Below are 21,991 nucleotides of genomic sequence, written 5' to 3'. Positions count from 1 at the left end.
TAACATGTAAAACCTCTTGGCACATTCTATGATTCTATTCTCTCTGACCCTCTAATTGTCCTGACCAACCCAGAGTGTAAACAGCTTCTTGAACACTAAGGGAATGGAAGAGAATTAAAGGAGAGTGATCATTTTCTACTCAAATGTTTTATATTGCATATGTAACAAATGAGTTATTAAGAAACAGATTGGTGTCCTGTCTTTTCTTACATTATAGAATAATCATCTAAAAAATGAAAAGGTTTTTCCCCTGTACACCCTTCTGTTCTCAGATTCTGAATTTTGTCGTCCTGTGAGTAGATGGAGCTAACCCTTATTCCACCTAAGAACATCATCACCTATTAAAGACAGCAGAACTATGAACACAATTCTGTCTCCCCCCATTCCCAGGCAGTGTAATTCTAGCTACTTCCAGAACCTGAGAAAGAAGGCAAGAAGCATCAAGATATCACATCTTACTCAACTAGGTGAATGACTTCAGCCAACCCTGGATTTGACTTGATTTGTAGAAAAACAAAGTAATATGACATTGCTTGCACCTCAAGTGTTGTGGAGCAATTAATCTTTATTACCATACAATATGATAACATGGAACATTTTTATATATCCCTGAATTTTAAATCCTATTCACTGGCCTATATCTCATTATATATAAATGCTTTATTCTTTAACTTGAACAAAGTTTATGTTTCAGTGTCTGAGGATATAATCAAGGTTAGTTATGCAATTAAATAGATCAGGATCCAAGGAAAGACCAAAAGGCTTTGCTTTTCATACTCTATGTCCGGGTCTAGTGATTACAAATTCCTTTAGGTAATGAGAAACAAGATTTGATTTGGTTTTGCCTCCCTCTAGTCTTTTCTCTCTCTCTTCTCTTTTCCCTTCAGTGATAGTGCTATCCCTCTACTCTACCGTTTTCTTTAGTTCTATCTCTATTGCTATCTCCGTATTATTCTCCAAGACTTTAAAAATGATAATAGCTAATAGCTCATTTTTATTGAGTGTTTAATGTGTGCCAGGTGTAAATCTTCCATTCATGACGCTTATTTAGATTTGGAGGAAAGGTAAAATGAAGAACAAAGCTATGGTACTTAAAAATGTTATGAAAGACACATTTTGATATACATTTTAAAGTGTTTACAGTTCATGAGAGGAATACCCACCAAGGATGTTTATGAGAGAATCCGCTAAGGTATAATAGATCTGACTAGACTAACTGGTCAGAATATCATTAAATGAACCACTCATTTAATTTATCCCTCCCTTAAGTTTGTCTTAGGTGCCCACTATATATCAGAAGTTGGACCAATAGTTGTAGCTACAAAGCAAAGGAAACTTAGTTCTCATCCACCAGAACCTGCCAGTGTCCTATAGAGTGTCTTGCATTTCCATGATGAAGCTCTGTCTTCAGGGATCTCTGTTCTGACACCAGTATATTTAATGCCAAGGTGACATCTGTCAGGACAGACCTCATACGCCAAGACTTTACTAACTGCAAATAATCCACAGGGCTCACAGCAGTTTGAGCAGCTCTAGATATGGCAAACTGCCATGGCCATGTCTGTTTGACAGAAACATTTTTACAGTCATTACAGGGCAGCTTCTCATTTAATTGAGATGCCTTGGATAGCCATGGTGCAGGTGGCTTCATTAGGTGCATGATAGAATGCAGTTTACCAAAGCCTTCTGAAATCCTAGGAACATGTGAACCAGCAGGAGCAGAACATACCAATAATTGAGTTAGAAGCCCCCAACCAGAAAACATCTTCAAAACGTGTCAAGTTGCCCTTAGAATGCATGCATTGTATTATGTTTCTTAGAGCTCAGAATAGTTGTTAATGTACAGGATGAATAGAAACGAATTGGATAAAACAAAATTTAAATTTAAATTCTTCTGAAAAATATAATTGCAGCCAATTTAAGTGTAATATAATAACACCTGTGCCACTAGAAAGTATATTTTTAGCACCAAGGCCAGATGGCTTACACTCATTCTCTCTTCATTCTTTTTTTCTTTTACGTCCAGTGATTTAAAATCATGACATGTTACAATTGTTTCATATTTTAGCATTTATTGTATTGCTTTCAATTTTTTTCTAAGTTTTTTATTTCCTTCATTTTTTTCTCATTCATAGGAGCAGTATATTCCTTTACCTATTCTTCACATTATTCATTTTTTCAATTATATAACAAACCCCCTTTCCTCCTAGTGAGATATCTCCTACAGTTCTTTGTCTCCTACTTTAGGATGAATTGTTTGTTTTCTGGGCATGCTGTAAAGTTATCTTTATAAGACTTCTCTTAGCTTTACCTCTGTGTTAGAGACATTATTTTCTGGGATTTTATATTTTCCTCTGTCTTGTTTTTACCCTCATTTTGCTAGTGTATATCCTCAAGTTGCTTTCTCAGAAGGAGGAATTAACGACTAAAGAAGTAAAAGTCTGATAGTCACATGTCAGAATGTGTCTATTGTACTCTTATTCTTGCTTAATAACTATATCAAACATACAATTCTAAATCTAAAATTGTTATCCTTAAAACTTGAATATGTTACTTCAATATTACCTAGTACATACTGTTGCTCATTAGAAATCTGATTCCAGAGTGAAAAGTTCTGTTACAAGTGATCTGATTTTTAGTCTCTGTAAGATTTTCTTTCTTCTTGGAGTTACGAAATTCTCTTTCTCTCTCTCTCTCTCTCTCTCTCTCTCTCTCTCTCTCTCTCTGTGTGTGTGTGTGTGTGTGTGTGTGTGTTTGTGTTAGAATAGGCCTTTCCTCATTCATTCTGCTTGAAGCTAGATGAGCTATTTCAGTCTAAGGGCTTGTTTTCTTCAGTAATGTGCAGTGTTTTTTGTCACATCTTAATAATTTCTTCCCTTTTTATTTCCTCTATCTTCCTTTTCCTGAAATCTTTTTAGTCAGATCTCAGATCCCCTGAATAAATTCCATTCATTTTTATATTTTGCTCATATTTTCCATCTTCTTTTATATTGCGATATAAATTATTCCATTGTGTTTTATCCATCAGCACCTGTCTGTCCACTTCCTGTCTGCTTTGCCAGCTGAATCTCTGTTAAGCTTTTTCAATAGGGAATGCCGTGGGTTCCTATACCATGCCTAGACCCTGAAGATACATTAACTTGCAGAAATTTATGCAAACTCATTCACTGCAGATCTCCTTCTCAGTTCTGTTTTATTCACTGTCATAGACTTAAACTTTTCCTTGTGCATCTTCACTGCCAATTCAGTGGGATTTGAAAAGGACTGGAGGGAAAACCTATGTGACAATTTCGCCATCTTGAACTGAACAGGTGGCACATTTTTAATAGCTCAATTTGGTGAATAGCTTACTGAAAAATCTGGCTTTGCGTAGGAAATACATCCCAAAAGACTGCATTCCCAGACAGGAAACAGAAACTGCAACCTAAACTTCCACAGAGAAGAATTAAATAGGAAATTACTATACTCAATCCAATAGCAGGAACTTCTAACAGACTGCTTTGGCTGTCTGTTTTTTAGTCCCCTTTTTCTCTGCACAGATATGTAATCAGCTTAATTGAGTAGGCAGGTCTCATATGATATAGTTAGAAATCATCATTATTTTTATCTTCCACTTTCCACTTAATCTGGTTGAGGAGGGACTGTATGTTCTCGCCTCTGGAAAAGCCTATAACAAACCAAGAGTCACTTTAAATTACCAGAGAATCTCAATTAAGTAATTAAAATAGTTAGATCACAGATAGAATAAAAATTCTGAATTTTATTTAAAATTAACTTTCCATCTTTCTTTGTCTCTTCCTTCAGGAGGTAACTCTAAATTTTCAGTTCAATTGGAATTTGAAGAAAGCAAGAGAAAGATAGTCTTGCATTCTCTGAGTTTAGCAGATGTTTGAAACTGACTCTCTCAATGGAAACTTTTGTGAATTCTGTGAAGAGTCCCATATTGAGTCCTTCTGTCTGCAACTGCCTTGAGATAGGCAGTGTTTCTCCTTTGCCAAACTTCTCCTGTGCTCCCCACAGTGTAATACACAGGCTCTAACCCTTGGGGTCCTCTTGTCCTGGCAGGCTGCCTTCTTTAACAAGACCTTTTTTACAATGACCCTCTCACTAATCCACTGCATCCCCAACTGCAGGAGATCCACATCAAGTTCTCTGAGTTATCCCATAGAATTCTCTGTCACTTTTGTTTGAGATTAGAAGTCTCAGCTCCATTCTCTTCAAAGAAATCTTCCTTTCAAATTTCAGCAGTCATGATGATCTCTCTCAGAATTCTTTGGCCAGCCTCAGCTATGGCCTTCAAGCCTCAGCCAAAACCGAGAAGGGAAGAGTCACATTTTAACTGCCTGTTACGTGCAGGCTAATACTTCTTAGGATGCAGTATTGAGGACAAGTTTGAATTGCTTTGGGGAAATTCTGTGAACTAAAGAAGATTATTTAGGCTTGAATGCCGTAACTGGAGTAGAAGCTCATTAAAACAAGAAATTAAATGGAAATGAATGGGTTGTTGCCAATAAATGGTTTGAGACAGTCCCTAATTTAGAAATAAAAGGTTCTGAGTGAACACTAAGAATGGACTAGCTTGTAAGAAATTCAGATGGCATAAATTTGAGTAAGATTTGGTTGAATCAAATTAAATAATAACAATATTATAGATAATTGTATTAGGGGAGCTAAATGTTAAAATAACTACCAGTGTTATCATACTATGACAAAGTAATTTTAATTTCTAAAAACAGTTCATAAAGGACAGTGTTTGAATTTGATCTTCATGAATAGTGGAAAGTCATCAACTTAATCATCATCAGTTTAAAAAAATTACAGTAATATTTCTAATAAAAATATTTCTAGTTTGTCATATTATGTGTGAGAACAGCATAATTTTTTTAAAGTCAAAATGCCTGTCAAATAAGTTGGAACTTGGAAACATGCATTTAGGCAAGATGATTTGTAAATTTAGTAAGTTCTGAAAAACTACTCTGATAGAATAGCTAATCGAACCTCTATTCTGCTCTCAATGAGAAAGTCAGACCAGAATGCAAATGCAAGTTAATAGCTAAATACCTACTAATGGTTGTTGTGTACTAGGTACTTTTTCAGTCATGAATGGTTCGGTTTTTGTTGTTGTTGTTGTTGTTTTGTTTTCTTTTCTTTTGTTTTTTGAGATGGAGGCTCAGTCTGTCACCAGGCTAGAGTGCAGTGGTGCAATCTTGGCTCACTGCAACCTCTGCCTCCCAGGTTCAAGTGATTCCCCTGCCTCAGCCTCCCAAGTAGCTGAGACTACACATGCATGCCACTGTGCCCAGCTAATTTTTGTATTTTTAGTAGAGACAGGGTTTCACCATGTTGGCCAGGATAGTCTTGATCTCTTGACCTCATGATCCGCCTGCCTTGGCCTCCCAAACTGTTGAGATTACAAGTGTGAGCCACCGTGCCTGGCCAGTCATGAATGTATTTTAATTAAATTAGTCTTCACAAAACACCTAGGAGGTAGGTATTATTATTTTCATTGTATACATAAATAAATAAGGCATAGGGAGTTTAAATAACTCTATGATCATACAACCAGTAAGCAGCAAACTTAAATCTCAAGTCATGTGGCATCAGAGCTCTGGTTTTAATCATTAGGCTGCTGGAAGTGACCAGACTTTTGTGAAAAAGAGGAAATTATGGTGTCAGATTTCTGAAGTTCCTAAGTTAGTCGTGTTTCCATGGCATGACATTTTGAAAGATGATTTGAAGAGATTGGGAATTTTTCAATAATGCAATCCTGATAGTTCTATTAAAATTGGAAAAATTTTGACAAGCATAATGTGGAATAATAGGAGGACACCCCTACCCTAACTCCCCCACCCCCAGTTGCATTCACCTATAAATAATGAGCAAGGTTTGGCTAAAGAGCGCCGTGTTTAAAAAAAAAAATGACTCAGAGTTTTGGCTTGTACAAATATGGTCTTGGTTGACTTCGTGTGAGACCAGAGAGTTATGTGGTCAGTATTATGATTTACATAATCTGATGATGGCATGAGGAGTAGTGGCAAAAAAGGGAAGGGAAGCCCTGCTCTAATCTGCACTGACATGGCTAGACTGGAATACTGCACACAATTACTGACACACTGGCATATTCATAAAAGAGACAACTCTATACAGAAAGAAACTGAAATAAGGATGGTGAGGAATAGTTGACTATTATCATGGAAAGGGAAGGGAAGGAAAAGAGAGAACATGATCTTTAAAAATATGTAAATGTTCAGGTCTGATCATGACAAGGGACTAGGGTTAGATTTTGTTTGTTATTTTTTGGGGTCCCAAGAAGCAAGGACAGAGGCATATAAATAAAAGGTTTCAGGTCAACATAAGAAAGTTGTCTTAGTATGTTTGTTGCTGTAAAGAAATACCCAAAGCTGAGTAATTAAGAAAAGAGGTTCATTTGGCTCACAGTTCCTCCGGCCGTGCAAGAAGCATGGCACCAGCCTCTGGCTTGGTTTCTGGTGAGGGCCTCAAGCTGCTTCCACTCATGCTGGAAGGTGAAGGGAGCCACTGTGTGCAGAGATCCCATGGCGAGAAAGGAGACAAAAGGGGAAGGAGGTGCCAGGTTTTCACCAGGTTCCATGGGAACTAATAAAGCAAGGACTCACTTATTACTGCTGAGATGACACCAAGTCATTCATGAAGCATCTAGCTTCCTTGACACAAACACCCCCTTCCATTAGGCCCTGCCTCCTACATTGGGGATCAGATTTCAACAGGAAATTTGGAGGCGGTTAAACAAACCAAATGGTAACAGAAATACTGTTATGAAAATCAGGGTTGACAAAAGTGAAACAGACTATATTGTGATTAGTGATTGTTTAAGTACTAAGCTGGAGAAAAATTCAGATAATTGACAGGTCGTAGTGTTTTGTGGCTTTGTTTCTTTTCCAATCAGTACAACTTGTTTACCTGGTACTTTGTGACTGTTAGGCTCAACTTGACTAATTATTTTGAAACTGTGAAGATACATCTCAGTCAATATAAATATGTTCACTACAATGTAAGTCCTCTTTTCCTAGTAAAATTGATGTAAGATGACACAGTCATTCTTCACTCAGTACAATTTGCTCGAAGACATCTCCATTAACAAGAGCGTTTTACCTTCCCGTAGATTTCAAATGCTTTGGTAATTTGTACTGTGCTTAAATAAAGCACATCCTGGCATGAAAATGAATGAACGCCTCCTGGCACTCTGTGCATGTATTCCTCAGAGTTTATGATAATTAGGATGCTTGTTTAATTGCTGTCCCTTTATTTCCACTGGGTTGTGACAGCTAAAGAGAGCTTTCCAACCATGTATGTTACATACATAGGTAATTTATAAACTCATTTTGCTGTGATGTGCACCGGAAAAAAATCCCAAATGTCAAGAAGCCAATGTTTTAATTATTTTATCCCCACCATTACTGCTGATGGTACATTTGTTTTCACTCCCTGGACAGGAAGAATGGGGCTTTGAGTTACTGCCCTTAAGGATTGAGTCATTTTAGCCATGATGAGTAAGGATCATATTGATATAATAGTTTTTATATAATAAGAATTCTTGAGATTTCTAATAGGTAGAGCCAGTTTAAAAATGCTGTTATTTAAGTATCTGTAAGTATAAAGTAGCTGTCAATCACATTAGCAGCAAATATTTAATTCTATATCAGTATTAGTAAATAATTACTACAGTTTAAAAGGACTATGTTTTAATAATACTTTTAATAAATGTGTCCAATTTATTAAATTAAGAATGTTTAAAATATATTGAATTTCTGAGTGTTGTTAATATTAACTATAACAGTGCAATAATTATTTTCCAAATGCTATTCTTCTTATAGAAATCTTATTATAATGAACCCATTTTCCTGGAGTGTTAATAGGTCAGAATAGCTCAGAAATTGAGGTGATATTATTTCTTGTAAGCAAATCATTTGCAAGTTTATGCTAAAGAAAGGAAGAGATCAAGATAAAGAATACATCACTGTCTTTGTTACATGTTCAGAGGGGTTTCTTTGTGTACATATATTTGAAACTATAGAATGAATTACTCATTAGCTTCCTTATGCCTTTCCTTTTTATGTGAAATGTAAAATTTTAAATATAGTATGTGGTTTTATTTAATCCCATTTATCTTAAAACTTATTTTGCTTTTGGCTGTGATTTAAATTGAATTTCCCCATAGAGAATCATGAAATAAACAAATCTGACTATTATCCAGAGAAGCTCAAAAAAGTCATAGAGAATTATATACTCTAAGGACTCTAAGAGAATTATATTCAACAAATACTGTTGAATAAATGAAGTGTGTAAACATGATGGATGGGTAAATAGAAGAAAATAAAAGACCAGAAAGAAATATTAGAAAATAAAGCAGCTGTTGTGTAAGGATAGATGGTATTTGGGGAAATGTTTTTGTTTTGTTAAGTTTTAACATAATTGAAACATTTTAAAGTAATCATTTAAAATGGGAACCCAGCGTAACTTCTTGGTAAGTTGAAAACACTAGTGTTTTGACCCTAGTTTATACCATATACAAAAAGCAATTCCAGAGAGTGTGTAGAAATAAATGTGAAGGACAAAACAATAAAGCTTTTAAAAAGAAATTATAGAGGAAACTTCATGACATGGGGTTAGCCGACATCTCTTAAGCAGAATATGAAAAGCACTAGACTTTTGGTTCTAAAATGGCAGTGTAGAAGCAAGCTGGATTCACTCCCCACCACAGAAACCCAGAAACAAATACAGAGCACCAAGATTTTTCACCAGCAACAACCCAGAACTCAAATATGGGATGAAACAATTCCTGGAGCCACAGAAAAGTGGAGAAACTCCAAGCAGACAGCAAAAGAATCAGACTCCCACATCCACAATGCCCTTCCCCCAAATTCATCCCAGCACCAAGCACATAGGAAATATCCCCCCAACTCACAGTTTATGTGCTTAAACAAGTGAGGTTGAGATGGTCAGCCAACTTCCCCACCTTCTTGGATTCATTGCAGAAGACTTGTCCTGGCTTTAACCCACAGGAGTCATCATGACTGAGTGAAGGAAGAAATACCCTTGATGACAAACAGACACAAAGAAAGGGGCAGGACTGACATTCCCAGCCGTGGAAACTCTATCACTAGACCAAAGGAGACACCAAAGCAGACTGGCTGCTCAGCAACACCATGCTGTAGTATGGTACATGCACAGATCCCCTGGGGATGGACACCAACTCAGCCTTCCCATCCTGCTGGGATAATCCCTTTGAGACCCACCCATTCAGGACTGAGAGTACTTCAGTCATTTACTAGTGCTGAGGTGAAACTGGGCTTATAGTGCCAACCAGAGCTGAAAAGGAAAACACTGGAGTTGAACTGTGTACTCTCTAATAGGCCAAAATGGCGTTTATGGAACATTTCACCCAACTGCCACAGAATACACATTCTTTTCATTAGCAGATGGAGCATTCTTGAGAATAGACCATATATTAGACTACAAAACAAATTTGAATGAATTTTAAAAAATAGAAATCCTGTCAAGTCTCTTTTCTGACCACAGTGGAACAAAACTAGAAATCAATAGCAAGAGGAACCTCAGAAAATACACAAATGCATGGAAATCAAACAGCATACTCCCGAACAACCAATGGATCAACAAAAAAATCAAGAAGGAAATCAAAAATATATTGGAAACAAATGAAAGTGAAAATATAACATGCTGAAAGCTATTAGATACAGCAAAGCAGCACTAAGAGAAGTTGATAGCCATCAGTGCCTATATCAAAAAAGTAGAAAGACTTTAAATAAACAACGTAACCATTCATTTCAAGGAACTAGAAAACCAAAAACAAACCCAGCCTATAATTCGTAGTAGGAAAGAAATAAAGATCAGAGCAGAAATAAATGAAATGGAGACGATACAATGTAGAATATCAACCATAAAAGTTGGTTTATTGAAAAGACTTTTTAAAAAATCAACAAACTTTCAGCTATGCTAAGGACAAAAGAGAGAAGACCCAAATAAATAAAATCAAAAATGAAAAAAGAGACATAACAACTGAGGCATCAGAAATACAAAGAATCATTAGACACAATTATGAACAATTATACTTCAATTTGGAAACCTAGAAGTAGTGGATATATTCCTGGACACATATCACCTACCAAGTTTAAAACACAAACCTCAACAAACCAATAACAAGTAACAAGATTGAAGTCATAATGGAAAGATTCCCATTAAAGAAAAGCCCAGGACTTGATTACTTCACTCCTGAATCCTACTCAAACTCTTCAAAAAAATTAAAGAACTGGGAATACTTTAAAACTCATTTTATGAGGCCAGCATTACCCTGATAGCAAAAGCAGACAAAGACACACACACACACAGAGAGAGAGAGAGAGAAAACTATGCCCAGTATCACTGATGAATATAGACGAAAAACCTTCAACACAATGTTAGCAAACCAAACTCAACAACACATTAGAAAGATTATTCACCACAACCAAGGCAGATTTATCCCAGGGATGCAAAGATGGTTGAAAATACACAAATCAATGAATATAATACATCACATTAATAGAATCAGAAGCAAAAACCTTATGATTATTTGAATAGATGCTGAAAAGCATTTGATAAAATTCAACATCCCTTATTAAAAACCCTCATCAAAATGAATATTGAAGGAACATATGTCAAAATAATAAAGGCCATATGTGACAAATCCACAGCTAACATCATACTGAACAGGAAAATATTGAAGACCTCTCCTCAAAGGAGATAAACAAGACAAGGATGCCCACTTTCGCTACTTTTATTGAACATGCTGCTGAAAGTCCTGGCCAGAGCAATTAGGCAAGAAAAAGAAATGAAAGACATCCACATTGGAAAGGAAGTTAAACCTAGAAAAACCTAAAGACTCCAACAAAAAAAAACTGTTAGAACTGATAAAAGGATTTAGTCAAGATACAAGATACAAAATCAACATACAAAAATCAATAACTTTTATATATGCCAACAGCAAACAATCAGAAAAAACTTAAGAAAGCAAGCCCATTTCCAATAGCTACAGAAATAAGAAATACCTAGAAATTAATCAAAGAAGTGAAAGATGTATACAAAACAAAACAAAACAAAACTATGCCACTCTGTTTAAAGAAATTGAAGAAGATATACACACAAAATGGAAAGATATTGCATGTTCATGGGTTGGAAGAATATTGTTAAAATGGCAGTACCAGCCAAAGCAATTTATAGATTCAGTGCATTCTCTATGCAAATACCAATGACATTATTTACAGAAATAGAAAAATTCTCCAAAAATTTATATGGAAGCATGAAAGATCCAAAAGAGCTAAAACAATCTTTAGCAAAAAGAATAAAGCTAGAGACATTCCCAGACTTGTTTGTTTTTGTTTTGGTAAATATAAAACTGCTTTTTGTGGGTAATCTGACCTTTTCTCTGGCTGCCCTTAACATTTTTTCCTTCGTTTCAACCTATGAGAATCTGATCATTATGTGTCTTGGGGTTGCTCTTCTCGAGGAGTATCCTAGTGGTCTTTGTATTTCCTGAATTTGAATGTTGGCCTGTCTTGCTAGGTTGGGGTAGTTCTCCTGGATAATATCCTGAAGTGTGTTTTCCAACTTGGTTCCATTCTCCCTGTGTACCTTCAGGTACACCAATCAATCATAGGTTTGGTCTTTTCACATAGTCTCATATTTCTTGGAGGCTCTGTTAATTCTTTTTAATTCTTTTTTCTCTAATCTTGTCTTCACACCATATTTCAGTAAGTTGATTTTCAATCTCTGATATCCTTCTGCTTCATCGATTTGGCTATTGATATTTATGTATGCTTCCCAAAGTTCTCATGCTGTGTTTTTCAGCTCCATCAGGTCATTTATGTTTTTCTCTAACTGATTATTCTAGTTAGCAGTTTCTGTAACGTTTTTTCAAGGCTCTTAGCTTCCTTTCATTGGGCTAGAACATGCTCCTTTAGCTCAGAGGAGTTTATTGAGATACTATGTCATGCCAGTTAGAACGGTGATCATTAAAAGGTCAGGAAACAACAGATGCTGGTGGGGATGTGAAGAAATTGGAATGCTTTTACGCTCTTGGTGGGAGTGTAAATTAGTTCAACCATTGTGGAAGACAGTGTGGCAATTTCTCAGGGATCTAGAACCAGAAATACCATTTGACCCAGCAATCCTATTACTGGGTATATACCCAAAAATTATAAATCGTTCTACTATAAAGACACATGCACATGTATATTTATTCAGCATTATTTACAATAGCAAAGAGTTGGAACCAACCCAAAATGCTCATCAATGATAGACTGGATAAAGAAAAGGTGGCACATATACACCATGGAATACTATGCAGCCATAAAAAAGAATGAGTTCATGTCCTTTGCAGGGACATAGTTGAAGCTAAAAACCATCATTCTCAGCAAACTAACACAGGAAGAGAAAACCATACACCACATGTTCTCACTCATAAATGGAAGTTGAACAATGAGAACACATCGACACAGGGAGGGGAACATAACACACTGGGGCCTGGCAAAGCCTGGGAGGGGCAAGTGGAGGGAGAGCATTAGGACAAATATCTAATGCATGTGGGCTTAAAACCTAAATGATGAGTTGATTGGTACAGGAAACCACCATGGCATGTGTATACCTATGTAACAAGGCTGCACATTCTGCACATATATCCCAGAACTTAAAACCTCCAAAAGCACAGAGCTCTGAGGCTCTTTGGCAAAGGAGCATGCAAATTTTATTCCCCCAAAATTTCCTTGTATATTTGAGGTTCTTATGCAGGTCATTAAGATTGACCTTGTATAAGAGTCATTTATGACCTCTCAGGTCATAAAATGAGGTTCTTAATAGACCTAAGAAAAAATATTGAAACTATACAAATGTATTTTACCTTAAGAAAAGGGAGCATGTATCAAATAATTTTATGAAGATACCCATACAAAATAAAGTTTGAATCCAAAAGAATAACTACTCTAAAAATGTCTACAAAACTGTTGCAAATAAAACATTGATTGAGGAAACATTCCAGAACATTGATCTAGACCAAGATTTTATGGAGAAGACCTCAAAAAAATCACAGACAACCAAAGCAAAAATAGACAAATGGGATTACATCAAGCTAAAAATCTTTTGCACACCACCACCACCACTACCAACAAAACAATCAACAAAGTGAAAAGGCAACTTACAGAATAAGAGGAAATATTTGTAAACTATCTATCTGAGAAGGGATTAATAACTGGAATGTATAAGAATCTCAAACAACTCAATAGCAAAAAACTGAATAATTTGATTTTAAAGTTGGCAAACGATCTGAATGATCTGAATAGGTGTTTCTCAAAATAAGACATACAAATGGCTGATAGGTATAAGAAAAAATGTTCAACATCATTAATCATGAAATATCATCTCACCCCAGTTAAGATTGCTTATATCAAAAAGACAGGCAATGACATCTACTGGTGAGGATGTGAAAAAGGGGAACCCTCATCCATTGTTTGTGGAAATGTAAATTAGTACAGCTACTATGAAGAGCAGTATGGAAGTTCCTCAAAAAGTTAAAAATAAAACTACCATATTATCCAGCAATCCCAGTACTAGGCGTTTATCCAAAAGAAAGGAAATTAGTGTATCAAGGAAATATCCGCACTTCCATGTTTATTATAGCACCATTCACTAAAATATGGAATCAACCTAAGTGCGCATCGATAGTTGAATGGATAAAGAAAATGCAGTTTATATACAGAGTGGGCTGTTATGCAGCCACAAAAGGAATGAAATACTGTCATTTGCAGCAACATGATTGGAAGTGGAAGCAATTATATTAAATAAGTTAGGCATAGAAAGGCAAATATTGCATGTACTCACTCATGTGTAGGAGCTAAAATGTGGATCTCATGAAGACAGAGAGTGGAATGGGGGTTACCAGAGGTAAGGTAGGGTAGGGTGTGGGAATGAAGGAGAAAAAAGATTATAAATGTATTTATTACCACAAAAATAATAATTAAGTGGCACAGTAGAACAAATAAGTAAAACATTAACCATAACAATGTCTTTTCTGGAAATACCTATATATTTTGAATAAAATGAATCACAAAATATAACTCTTCATCAAAAAGCCACTAAACATGAAGAAAAGTAATAAAGAAGTGAACTGAGTTACATCATAATAACAAGTTTCTGACATCAAGTAGTGAAAAAGTCTAGCCAGAGAATGGAGAACATATATGCAAAACCTTTATCTAGCAAAGGACTCTCATATCTAGAATAAAGAATGTTCACAAGTTGATAATCAAATGCAGACAATCAAATAGAGAAATGAGCAAAAGCTTAAATAAGCATTTTTCAAGAAAGGATATCCAAGTAGCAAATAAAAATATGAAAATATGTTCAACTTCATTATAAAAAGAATCTGCAACATACCATACCAAGTGACTAAGATTATAAAAAAAAGAGTGTGTTAACAAGGATGTGAAGCCACCGCAACTTTTGTTCATTGCTAATGAGAGTATAAGTTGGTACAACCACTTTGAAAAACTGGTTAGAATTATTTACTAAAGTTGAACATATTGCACATGTATTCCACATGACACAGCAATTGCCCACCTATTGTAGAGACAAAAGAAATATGTACATCTCTTCATCAAATGGAGTGTATAAGCATATTTATGGAATTACTAGAACTGGAAATAGCTATAAACGACTGAAATGTCTACAAATATGTCGTCATATATTCTCACATTTGAATACCTTACAAAAATGAAAAGAAATGTGAGATGAAATAAGAAAGATACAAACTTAATGGATCTCACCAGCACAATATTGAACAAAAGACATTATACACAAGAGTACATACTGTAATTCCATTTATTGTGATAGAAATCAGAATATCTCTTGCTGAGGGATAACGTCTAGAAGAGGAGCAGAAAGGGGCTTCTGGGATTCTGATAATATTCTGTGTCTTGTTTGGATGGCTGGTTATGATAATTTATTCACTTTGTGAACATTAATTGGGTGTACAATGATTGTGCAGTTGTATAGATTGTCCTGCAATAAAGCTGACAAAAAGATGGGGGGATAGAAAAACTGGAGAACATAGGACATTATATTGATCCTTTGGATTGTACGGAGGGTTTTTTATTGACCTAATATATGACCAATTTTGTAAATGTTTATGTGTACTTAAACAGATTGTGTATTCTGCTTTGAGAGACAAAATTTCATTTATGTCTCATGGCTTAAACATAATAGTGGTTGTTAAGTTGTATTGTTGAGGTTTTCTTATATCACTGTTTATTTTTACTGTATCATCTTTATTTTCCAAAGAGGGTATGATAAAATCCTCAATCCAGTTTTTAAATTCATGAGTTTCTCCTATTTTGTCTGTTAATCCTATATGTTTTTGAAGCTATATTCCTGAATGTATATGTATTTGTAATGAATGCATCCTGTTCATCTATTGTTCATTTTAAAAGTATACAGCATTTTTATCTCCGATTTTTTTGCTTTAAATTTTATGTTTTCAAGTGTCAATATTACTACAGATATCTTCAGGTTTATATTCACCTGAAATATCCTTTCTCATTCTATTAATATCATAGTTTCTATGTCTTTTGGGTTATATCATTTATATATATTGTAATTGCTGTTTTATTAGGGTTTAACTTTGTCTTCTTCCTTATATTGTTTAAGTTTCTATACTATCATTTTGCCTCTGTGATTAATTTTTGCTTTCATGGTAGATTTTTTCTTCTTAGTCTAAAAAGGATACATTCTAATTTCACATATCATGGTAGTTACCATAAACTAAAAAGCCATGTTTAGTTTATTTACTGCAATTGATATATTTAATGTATCAGTATTGTAAAGGAAAGTAGATATGTTTCCTTTCTATATTTGGTTCATGGCTAAGGTCCCATAACAAAAAAACAGATTGAAAAGAGAAAAGTGTACAGATTTATTTAATACAAGTTTTACGTGACATGGGGGTGCTTAATAAGGAAATGAAGACCCAGAGAAAGAAGTAAACCTGTATTTTTTAAGCTTAGGTTTGATGAAGAGTAGGCAGCTGTGCAGAAGTATGAATGGAAAACCCTGAATACTATTAGTGTCTTTAACTATTTCCTAAGAGAATACAGCAAGTGGAATGAATTTAACTTTGAATCAGGAAAACTTGTGCTACTTGCACTTTTATCTTGACTTGGCAATTGACTGACCGTGTAATTCTGGCCAAGTAACTCTGAGATGTAAAAATTTCTTCTTTGCTAATTAGGTCTAATTTATAAGGTGCAAGGAACCAATTAAGTTACAATGTTCACTTTATGGAAGTCATTTTTGTTCACTATGTGTTACATTACTGCTAAAGTACCACATAATTAACCATTTGTTCCCTTCTTGGTTCAGTGCTTTTTATAAGATCCACAGTAAATTAAAAATGCTGAATCCTAGATTTCAGTGCAGAAAAGTAAAGTGAACTTTCTCCAGAAAAGCCATTTATAGGAACTGTGGAATTTTAAACAGATAAGTTATATCAAAGACTTATTACATTTGAAATGCAGCATACTCAATCTTAGGAACCTAGGGTAATGCCCACTGTAAACCCTGTTGGAAACCTTCAATCAACAACTCTTTAATGCCACTATTAAGTTGGCAGTAATGTAGATTCATTCAAATTTGCTTCTGTCTTTTATCAGTATTTCACAAGTCTTGTATTGACAGTCTCAGTAGCCATAGGTATGATGTTTATGAGCTATATTTCCCTAACCCATGTCCCAAACTTCTGCTTTAATTCTTTAAAAGATATTTTTTGAACTTAATATACATTAATGCTTTTCAAGTGAGAAGGAAATTTGCATTTACTGAGTGTTTATTAGATGTCTTACATGCATTATCTCATTTAATTTTGTAGCAACACGATGAGATAGATATGGTATACCTCCTTGTGCAAACAAGAAACTGCATCTCAGAGTGTGCTATGATTTGAATGTTTGTCCCCTGCAAAACTCGTGTTGAAACTTGATCCTAATTGTGGCAGTACTGAGAAATGGGGCCTTTAAGACATCTTTGGGTCAGGAAAGTGCTGCCTTCACGAATGGATTCGTCCATTCATGGACTAATGGGTTATCATGAAAGGGGGACTTATAAGAAGAGGAAGAGAGACCTGAGCTAGCCTACCCAGATCCCTCGTTATATGATGCCCTGAGCCATCCCAGGTCTCTGCAGGAAATCCCCACAAATAAAAAGGCCCTCACCAGATGTGGCCCCTTGACATTGTACTTCTCAGCTTCTATAACTGGGAGATGTAAATTTATTTTCTTTATAAATTATCCAGTTTCAAATATTCTGTTACAAACAATGGAAAATGAGCCAAGAAAACTGGTACTGAGAAGTGGTATCTTGCTGATAATAAACATGTAAAAATGCAGAAGCAGCTTTGGAGCTGGGTAATGGGCTGCAGCTAGAAGAGTTTGAAGGAACAGGCCAGAAAATGCCTATATTCAGGGTAGGGCCTAGAAGATAAGAATACTAGAAAATGTTTGTAACTCCTTAGAGATTGGTTAACTAGTTGTGACCAGAGTACTGATAGAAACAGGAACAGCAAAGAATGTTCTAATGAGATTTTAGATGGAACTGAGGAACAAGGTATTAAAAACTGGAGTAAAGTCCATCCTTGTAAACTGTCAAAGAACTTGGCTGCATTGTGTCTGTGCCTTAGGGCTTTATAGATTGTAGAATTTAAGAGCAATGAATTAGGATGGAAGAAATACCTAGCAGCAAAGCATTCAGGCTGCTGTATGACTACTTTTAACCACTTACGTTAAGCTGTGAATTGAAAGAAAAAAACGACTTAAAGATGGAATTTGTAATCAATCAAAAGGGAAGCAAAAAAAAAAAAAGTTTTGGAAAACTCTCAGCCTGTTCAAGAGAGGAAACCAAGTTAAGTGGCTGAGCAACTTTTGCTAAGAAGATTAGTAAGGAGAAGGGACTATCAAGGCAGTGGAAAAGACCCTTGAATGCATTTCTGAAATCTTTGAGGCTGTCCCTTCCATCACAGGCCCAGAGGCTTGGGAAGACAGAGTGGTTTTGGGGACAGACTCAGAGTGCCCTCCACAGGCCTGCTGCCCAGGATTCCCAGGGTTCCCTCAGGTCTCTGCTCCCTTCGTTCCAATACAGTGCACCTCAGCCACCCCTGCTGTGGCTCAAGTGGCCTCAGGTGCTGATCAGCTCACTGTTTATGAAGATACAAGTCGTCGCCCTTAGTGGCATCCATATGGTGCAAATTCTGCAGGCTTGCAGAAACAAAGAGCTGTGAAGGATTGGCAGCATTCAACCAAATGTCAAAGGATGCTGTGGAACGCCTAGGGGCTCAGGCAGAGACTTGTCACAGTGGGAGGGCCCCCAGTAAGGAGCCCCAGCTAGAGCAGTGCTAAGTGGAAAGGTGGGGTTGGAGTTGCCGCAGAGAGTCTCCACTAGGGTGATGCTAAGTGGAGCCACGGAAGCACCACTGGGACTCCAGAGCTGTAGAGTCACCAGTAGCAAGCAACATCTGCCTGGGAAAGGTTCAGACACTGGGTTCCAACCTGTATGAACTGCCGTGTGATTGGCATGCAGTAAAGCCATAGCGATGGGGCTGCATGAGGCCTTGGGGTCCCAGTTCATGCCCCAGGATAACCAGAAGGTGGGTTTCAGATTAGCTTGGGGCTTGTTGCTCCTTTCTTTTTGCTTCCTCCTTCCTTTTGGAATGGAAATGACTGTCTTATGCATGTACCATTATTGTATCTTGAAAGCAGATAACTTGTTTTGATTTTTTTTTTTTTTTTTTTTTTTTTTTTTTTTACACAATTTCCTTTAGAATTATTTTATTAAATCATAAATGTACAACAGCTTCTTAACTCTACACACGCACTTAAATTTTTTTTAAAGGAAAAACGTTATGTCTTATTACACCATGATCCTGGCTAATAGCTTTTCAAAACTTTGAGAAAAATCTTAAAAAAGGTTTCACATGTCACCTGAAACTTACAAATTTAACATTATCAAAGAAGGAATGCTTCTACACTCTTACAAAGACCACTAGAAAGAAACAACAATTAAAAAGCTAAGAAACTGTCTCAAAGGCATTTTTTTTTTTACAATCCTTCCTCCACAGTAAGGTAATGTTATTAAATAATCCAATCCATTCACAAAATGGCTCTCTGCATCTGCTCTGGTGTCTTCTGCCATATCACTGCATATTTATGCATGACTGAGATAAGAGTTTCCTTAACATTGTTATTTCGATAACCTGAAGCTGTTCTGTTACCTCTGGGCTCTCATCCTCTCCTATTTATACAGTGAAGCCCATGGCAAAGAGGAAGAAGCTCAGTATCGGCTCCTCCCACCATAACCCCCACTTCCTCCACTTCCTCCTGGACCATAGTTTCCTCCACCATATGGTCCCCCCATGTTCCTGCTACCACCAAAGTTTCCACTCTTCATTGGACCGTAGTTAGAAGGTTGCTGGTTATAATTTCCAAAATCATTGTAATTTCCACTTCCATAATTTCCTCCTCCATAGTTGTCATAACCACCTCCGTAGCCCCCACCCTGGTTGCCATATCCAGGTCCTCCACCACCATATCCTCCTCTTCCTCCTCCATAACCAGGGCTACCTCCAAAATTGCCACCTCCGGGTCCTCCTCCATACCCATTGTAGCCATCCCCAAATCCACGTCCACTGCCATATCCATCAGATCCTCCTCTAAAGTTACTTCCTGGTCCTGGTCCAAAATTTCCTCCGCCACCACGAGAATCCCCAAAGCCAAAGTTGCCTCCTCTTCCACTCCTAGAACTTTGAACTTCCTGCATTTCTTGCCTAGACAAAGCCTTTCTTACTTCTGCATTATGACCATTGATGGTATGGTATTTCTGCAACACGATTTTATCCACAGGATCATGGTCATCAAAAGTAACAAAGCCAAAGCCTCTTTTCTTTCCAGACTGCCTATCAGTAATTATTTCAATGGTATCAATTTTTCCATATTCCTCAAAGTAATCTCTAAGGTGATGTTCCTCAGTATCTTCCTTAATTCCACCAACAAACAGCTTCTTCACAGTTACATGAGCCCCTGGTTTTCCAGATTCCTCTCTTGCTACAGCACGTTTTGGCTCAACGACTCTCCCATCAATTGAATGAGGTCTTGCAGCCATGGCAGCATCAACCTCAGCCATGGATGAGAAAGTTACAAAACCAAATCCTCTTGATCTTTTGCTTGCAGGATCCCTCATTACCACACAATCTGTAAGCTTTCCCCATTGTTCGTAGTAGTTCCTCAAACTTTCTTCTGTGGTTTCAAAGCTTAAGCCACCAATAAAGAGCTTACGGAACTGTTCCTTTTCTCTCTCCATCGCGGACTCAGTCGCTTCAGCCCGATTTCCCGCAGCCGAGCGAGATGAGAGAGATCTCCGCGGACGAACACGAACCGGACTCGTCCTGGCGCTGTAGTGAGAACTGCCGCTGCTCGAGAAACAACACCGCTTAGGGGCACCTCCGCACGAGACCTGGCGCTGCTGCTACTCCTTGTTTTGATTTTATAGGCTCATAGATGAGACTGGACTTTGGACTTTTGAGTTGGTGCTGGAACAGTTAAGACTTTTGGGCTATGGAGATGGAATGAATGTATTTATGTGTTAGAAGGACATGAGTTTTGGGAGGCCAGGGATGGAATGCTATGGTTTGAATGTTTGTCCCCTTTAAAAGTCATGTTGAAACTCAGTCCTTAATGTGGCAGTATTGAGAGGTGGAGCCTTTAAGAGGTGATTGGGTCATGAACACTCTGCCCTCATGAATGGATTAACCCATTCGAGGATTAATTGGTTAATGGATTGTCACAGGAATAGGACTGGTGGCTTTACAAGAAGAAGAAAAGAGATCTGAGCTAGCATACTCAGTTTTCTTGTGAAATGATGCCCGCATCATCACCTTGAGACTGCACAGTTCCCACCAGCTAGAAGGTTCTCACTAGATGTGGCCCCTCAGCTTTGAACTTGTCAGGCTCCATAACTGTGAGAAATAATTTTTTTCCTAATTATTCAGTTTTAGGTATTCTGTAATAAGCAACAGAAAATGGACTAAGACCATGTAGTTATGTCATTTGGCCAGACTTACACTGTCAGTCAATTACCTGTGCTTTCTTAAGAAGTAGTTAAAGGAAACTACTATTATTCAAAGTTTTCATGGAAATTTCTAGGACTCATTGGCCCACCATTAAGAGGTGGCTTTAGGAATAGTGGGTTAGTGAATAGTTTTATAATTTCACTTCACCCATCAGGCCCAGTGAGTCACAGACTATTATAATAATGGTCATTAAAAGTATTAACTACTCAAACAATGTTGAGTTCTCTGACAAAATGAGTTTTCCTATTGCTGTGGTGACTCAGATGCTGTGATGAGTGCTGATGAGCAGGTCTTGATCTGGTAAGCTGTATAGTATAACTTTCATAGCACAATCAGTTGAATATAGTGCAATAGTAGTTCCTCACTCTTTTATGTTAAGTACTGTTTACTGCATTGCAAAATTTCCGCTGTGTTCTGCAGCTTAGAAGAGTTTTTTGCCCTTAAAAATGGCAGACTTTGTTCATAGTTTTTAATACTCACTTAGAGATTGCATGTGACTTATTTTTGTTTTGGACCTCCACCTTGTGGCCATTTTATGCTCCTTTGTTTGAAAGCAATTTTAGCAGTCACTTGTGTTTATTGTTTCCATCAAGCCACTGACTCTCAAAGTCACAAATCCCGGTCCCTGTGCTTTTCTAGCATTTCTTAAAAGCTGAAATCTCCAGAAATTTGTGAATTAACTCTCTGACTTCTAGTTTCTTTCACTCTCTCTTCTTAGGTATACATATAAGAGACTTAAGGGAAAACAGCTTCATGCAAAGCATAATGTTGTCAGTATCCTAGGGGAATAAGAGGTAG

General features: G+C 36.7%; 2 protein-coding genes across 3 annotated transcripts in view; one reads left to right on the top strand and one right to left on the bottom strand.

Moving 5' to 3' along the window:
* B3GALT1 (beta-1,3-galactosyltransferase 1) overlaps positions 1-21,991 on the top strand; it is a 571,010-nt gene that overhangs the window by 113,376 nt on the left and 435,643 nt on the right. The gene's annotated exons all lie outside the window — the stretch shown is intronic.
* On the bottom strand, positions 18,880-20,594 carry LOC110569073 (heterogeneous nuclear ribonucleoproteins A2/B1). The gene has a single exon (XM_064382638.1). The coding sequence runs from the start codon at positions 20,422-20,424 to the stop codon at positions 19,399-19,401; it is 1,026 nt and encodes a 341-aa protein (XP_064238708.1). The 5' UTR covers positions 20,425-20,594; the 3' UTR covers positions 18,880-19,398.

The sequence above is a fragment of the Aotus nancymaae genome, unplaced genomic scaffold (genome assembly GCF_030222135.1).
Source record: "Aotus nancymaae isolate 86718 unplaced genomic scaffold, 86718_ANA_hifiasm-v0.15.2.pri h1tg000029l, whole genome shotgun sequence".
In the NCBI taxonomy this organism is placed as follows: domain Eukaryota; kingdom Metazoa; phylum Chordata; class Mammalia; order Primates; family Aotidae; genus Aotus; species Aotus nancymaae.
This window is presented reverse-complemented; position numbering and strand designations above follow the sequence as displayed.